General features: G+C 53.5%; 1 protein-coding gene across 1 annotated transcript in view; it reads right to left on the bottom strand.

The window, feature by feature from the left end:
* Nucleotides 1-2,836: 2,836 nt before the first annotated feature.
* Nucleotides 2,837-4,931, bottom strand: part of LOC123069666 (peroxidase 1) — a gene marked incomplete in the record, with an annotated part of 2,634 nt that continues 539 nt past the window's right edge. Inside the window, 2 exon segments of the mRNA XM_044492588.1 lie at nucleotides 2,837-3,810; nucleotides 4,608-4,931. Of these exon segments, the coding sequence (XP_044348523.1) occupies nucleotides 3,061-3,810; nucleotides 4,608-4,874 (1,017 nt within the window).

Genomic DNA, 4,931 nt, shown 5'->3' with positions numbered 1-4,931 from the left:
ATGCGCGAAAATGCGTCGCACCGCGGACGGGGAGCGCATCAACGTCGAGTGGAGCCTCCTGGAGCCAGGCGGAGTCGTCGGCGATGAAGGTGAGAGCGCCGAGGCGGATCTCTCGACCCTCGACCAAAACTCCAGCAGCCACCATGATGAAAGTACTCGGAAGAATCGCAACTTCCCCACAAAATCGCTAAAACACCGGCCCCACGGTGGGCGCCAACTGTCGTGGTTCTAAGCCTGACAGTAGAGTGGGGGTAGGTATGGAGAGGCAAGGTCCTAGCTATGGAGAGGTTGTAAACACAAGAGATGTACGAGTTCAGGCCCTTCTCGAAAGAAGTAATAGCCCTACGTCTCGGAGCCCGGAGGCGGTCGAGTGGATTATGAGTATATGAGTTACAAAGTGCCGAACCCCTTGACCTGTGGAGGAGGGTGGCTTATATAGAGTGCGCCAGGACCCCAGCCAGCCCACGTAGGAGAGGGTTTAAGGTGAGTTAAGTCTGGGGCGTTACTGGTAACGCCCCACATAAAGTGTCTTTACTATCATAAAGTCTACTTAATTACAGGCCGTTGCAGTGCAGAGCGCCTGTTGACCTTCTGGTGGTCGAGTGAGTCTTCGAGGTCGAGTCCTTCAAGTCAGTCGAGTGAGTCCCTCGTTGGTCGACTGGAAGGTGTTCTCTTCTAAGGGTGTCCTTGGGCAAGGTACTTAGATCAGGTCTGTGACCCTACCCTAGGTACATGACCCCATCAGTAGTCTCGCTTCCAGTTTTTTTCGTCCCACCACTTTCGTCCGGTTTTTTTTCGTAGGTTAACCATCGTAGATTTTTTTCGATGCTGGTTTCTTATTCACCGGTTTATTTACCCCTCAGCTCTTTCCTTGCAAATCAGCACTTTCCAAACGTGCACGCAATCACGGATCTAAATTTACTAACTTATCCAAATCAACCGATACCTTCCATTATTGTAAATTTCTTTAGGAAACAAATAATAGATTTTAAAGAAACAAATAAAAGATTTTAAAGACGCATCATACTTTACTAACAATCACTAAAAGTCAAATCTAAATTAATTAACCTTACCTTAAATCACTCAATCACTTTAATTAGAAAACATTTTCTTTCCTAACTGCACCCCGCTTAGTGTGCACATAACAATCCGAAGTAATTAGAGTCACATGATTGAATCCATTTATTTAGAGCGACATGATTGAATTCATTTATTAACAATAATCCTCACCAAAAGTGCATTTAGCAATTTTAGAGGACGGACCAAAACTCTGCCATCCGCTCGCCCGCGTTTGTTTAGGTATAGGAAAAAATGGCATAATATATGAAAACAACACGACCGGGGCGGCGACGCAATCTTCGGGGATAGGGGATCGGAGGAGAAGGATTGGCCTGGCAGCATGATCGGGGTGCTTCCCCGCGGCCGCGGCCGTCCTCGCGATGCCACCTACCCGAAATCAACGCTGCTCCCTGCCGTCAGCCGAGGCGACGCCGCCTGCCCTCCTACCCACGGTCCGCTGCCGCGTGCGGCTACGGCGGGAGGAGTAGCGACGGGGCCGAGGTCCTTCATGCGTTCCGGGATGGAGGCCATGATTTCGTCGAGGTCGTTGCTGCCTCCTACACTCAGGGTGTGTCGCGGAGATCGAGGCGAGCATGAGGAGCTGTGGCCACTGCCATGGTCACCCCATCGCAGGGGATGGAGCACGCCGTCGGCCTACAGCTTGTGGAGATCACTATTGCTCTTCAGGTCGCGTGGTGACCGGATCTTGCCGATGTGTCCCTCCCCGACGACCTCCTCTTCGCCCGGTTGGCCGGCATGGATCTCGCCACTGCTGCCCTCAACTTCTCTGCCTCGAGCTCGACGGTCAGCCACCATGGATCCCCCAGTTGGAGGGTCACGTGAACCAGCCGTCCTCCCATGCTGCAGCGGCGAGAAGGTGACATGGCTCTCCGTACACGAAGAGTGGAGTTCAGTCAAGTACTTATATACTTGGCCTCTACTACTGATCCATGTACATGGAGAAGAACAGACAACCGCTCATTCATGCTTCGTTCCACTCCTTTGCGCTACATTACTGGAGGTGACATTTTCCTATCTCTCTATGTTGTAACAAGCCTGTTGCCTGCATAGTTAATGAATTTTTTATTCAAATTTATCGCTGCTTAGTGCTTTGTTGCAATTGTTCACCCAAGATTCTTATATATAATTTGAGCGTATGTAGGCATACTTAGCTTTGCTATTCCATTTTTCCTGGCGCATAGAAATAAGAGTATTGTCCGGGTTAGGTATTCAATTGAGTATGGTATTTGGATTGCTATCAGAATGTCTTTTCTATGCATGTGATTTCTCACATATGGTTATAATATTTGTGAAGACGTGCATTGCACGTGCACTTGGAAGCGGGCCTGTGGCCGGCGCTGGAAGGCGCCGACACCGACCCGAGCCACCTCGTCCGCGTATTCTTGGAGCTGTGGCTGGTCGATTTACATTAAATTAATTCCCTCAGTTCTGGTGGCAAATATAATACACATAATCCATATTGTTATGCACTAGCATGTATGTGTGAAATAGATGGATTATGGTCCCATACCCAATAAGATAGATATGTGTGTGTTAGAGAGAAAGGGAGAGGGGGATAGAGAGTGAGGAAGAGGGAGGGAGAGTGTGTGTCTGTGTGTGTGAGGATTTGATGGTAAAAAAAGGTCGTCAATGTCGTAATATTGAACTTTTAAAGTTAATGTGGCCCCGTTGCAACGCACGGGCGTTCTTCTAGTCTGAAGAAAGATGCACTTAGTCTGAATATTTCGACACTTGGACATGGCTGACAAGTGAGAGCAGAGAGAAGTGCCGAATCACCTTCTTTGATTGATTGCAAGAGGAATGCAACGCATGTCGTGACTAATAATCTTACATACTCAGGCACAGCACTTAACAAATCAATATAGATCTGGGAGCTTAATCATGGCGGGCACAATATATTTGACCCGCGCCGATGAAATAAGAGGGAGAGGGAGAGAGTAAAAAAATCCAAGAAAATGTGTGGCGCTCCTGGATGAACCCTCACGGCACATTGCACTTGGTCCTGATCTTCCCTTGTCCGTTCTTGAGGGTGAGCACGTCGACGCGGCCCATCTTCTTCATGGACATGGAGAAGGCGGCGTAGAACTTGATCGGGTTGGTCAGGTCGTTGACAATGGTCGCGGCGGCGGCGTTCTGCGTGAGCGCGGCGTCGGAGGCGAGCACTCCCCGCTTGTTCTGCAGGTTGGTGTAGTAGCTGCCGTCGAACTTGAACGGCGTGGCGCCGTCCAGGTCCACCGTGGACGTGGAAGCGGGAGTGTTCGGGCAGGCGTTCATGAGCGTCTTGGCGTAGGTGGAGTCGAGCAGGGGGTCGATGCTGGTGGCGTTGCCCTGGTACAGCCTGGGCGTGACGCTGGAGCAGCTGGCCTTGCCGATGGTGTGCGCGCCGGAGAGCGCGACGAGGTCGTTGACGTCGAGCCCCTTGGCGGCGAAGCTCTGCAGCAGGCCGTTGAAGCCGGCGGAGGGCGAGGGCAGCGCGCCGGTGTTGCTGGCGAGCGAGACGGGGCCGTCCCGGCGGCCGGTCTCCACCTGCCAGAGCGAGGCCTTGAACTGGTAGGAGACGGCGTCGCGGGCGGCGAGCGCGACGATGTCGGCGCAGGAGACGACGCCCGGGCAGGCCTTCTCGAGCTGCGCCTTGATGGCGTCGATCACCGGGTAGCCGCCGAGGGAGCCATTGGGCGGCGCCGTCTTCTCGCTCTGCGCGTTGTCCAGCAGGATGGACGCGTCGCAGCCCTGCATTATCATCATAGCATTCAAAGAAACTGTGAGCCACACGGATCGCATTTTGGGGTTTGAAATTTGGATGAGCGCGGGCGCGGGGCCGCCGCAAGGGGCCAAAGCTGCTCCTGCAGCCGCCGTACCGGCGCGGCAGCTTTGATAGCTGTCGCGCGCCACCAGCTGGGCGCGCAGCGCATGTGAGCGGCGACGCATTGGCCATGGAAAATATTACTGTACGACAAGATTCACCTTGCTCCCCTTGCACTAGTCTACTATTTCTCGCCTTGTTTTCTTGCTTGGCTGTGTCGCTACGAGCGGAAAGGCGCCGTAATGCTTACGTAAGTACACATAAAGGTGCTCGTGTACATATCAACAGTCAAACTGGCTTGTACACTCACTCTCACCACAGCAATGAGTGAGAGAGAGAGAGAGAGAGGGAGAGAGAGTTGAAAAACAGTATTATTGCTCGTAAAAGCCCCCCAAAAAAGCTCAAAAGCAAAGTAAACCCCCGCAGTAAAATCTGCTTGGGCAGAGGGAGAAAGGCGATCTGCCAGTTTAATTAGAGCGACGAGCCAGGACTCTTGGTTCGAACATGAATGGAGTAGCTAGAAATGGAATCCGCAGTTAATTTGTTGCCGGGAAAAAGAAGCGCTTTCCGCGTCGGCCGGCTGGGCACGGGCACGGGCACGGCGCCGACGGAAGTGGAAGCAAAGACCCACTCCACTCAGGCACTCAGGGAAAGGGAGAAGAGCTGAAGCGGAAGTGGGGGCAGGGCGAGGTTAACGAAGGAACTCAGGAACTGAGGAACTGACCTTGACGAAGCAGTCGTGGAAGTGCAGCCTGAGGAGCTGGCCGGGGAGGGCCTGGTTGCCGGCGACCTGCGCCCAGGTGATGCTCCGGACGGTGGCCTCTGCGCTGGGGCACGTCGTCGCGTAGAAGTTATAGGCCAAGCCCGGGTTGGTGTCCAGGAGCCCCGCGCTGCCGCAGCTGAGTAAATGGGCGAGGACCAGGACGGCCCCCCACCACGCCACTGCTCGCCGCCACCGCCCTGCTCCTCCGCACACTGATTGCAGCCCCATCTCCTTCCTTCCTATCCCTCTCTCTCTCTCTCTCTCTCTCTCTCTCTCTCTCTCTCT

Source organism: Triticum aestivum, chromosome 3B (genome assembly GCF_018294505.1).
Source record: "Triticum aestivum cultivar Chinese Spring chromosome 3B, IWGSC CS RefSeq v2.1, whole genome shotgun sequence".
Classification (NCBI taxonomy): Eukaryota; Viridiplantae; Streptophyta; class Magnoliopsida; order Poales; family Poaceae; genus Triticum; species Triticum aestivum.
Note: the sequence above shows the minus strand (reverse complement) of the source record. Positions and strands in the feature narration are given on the sequence as shown.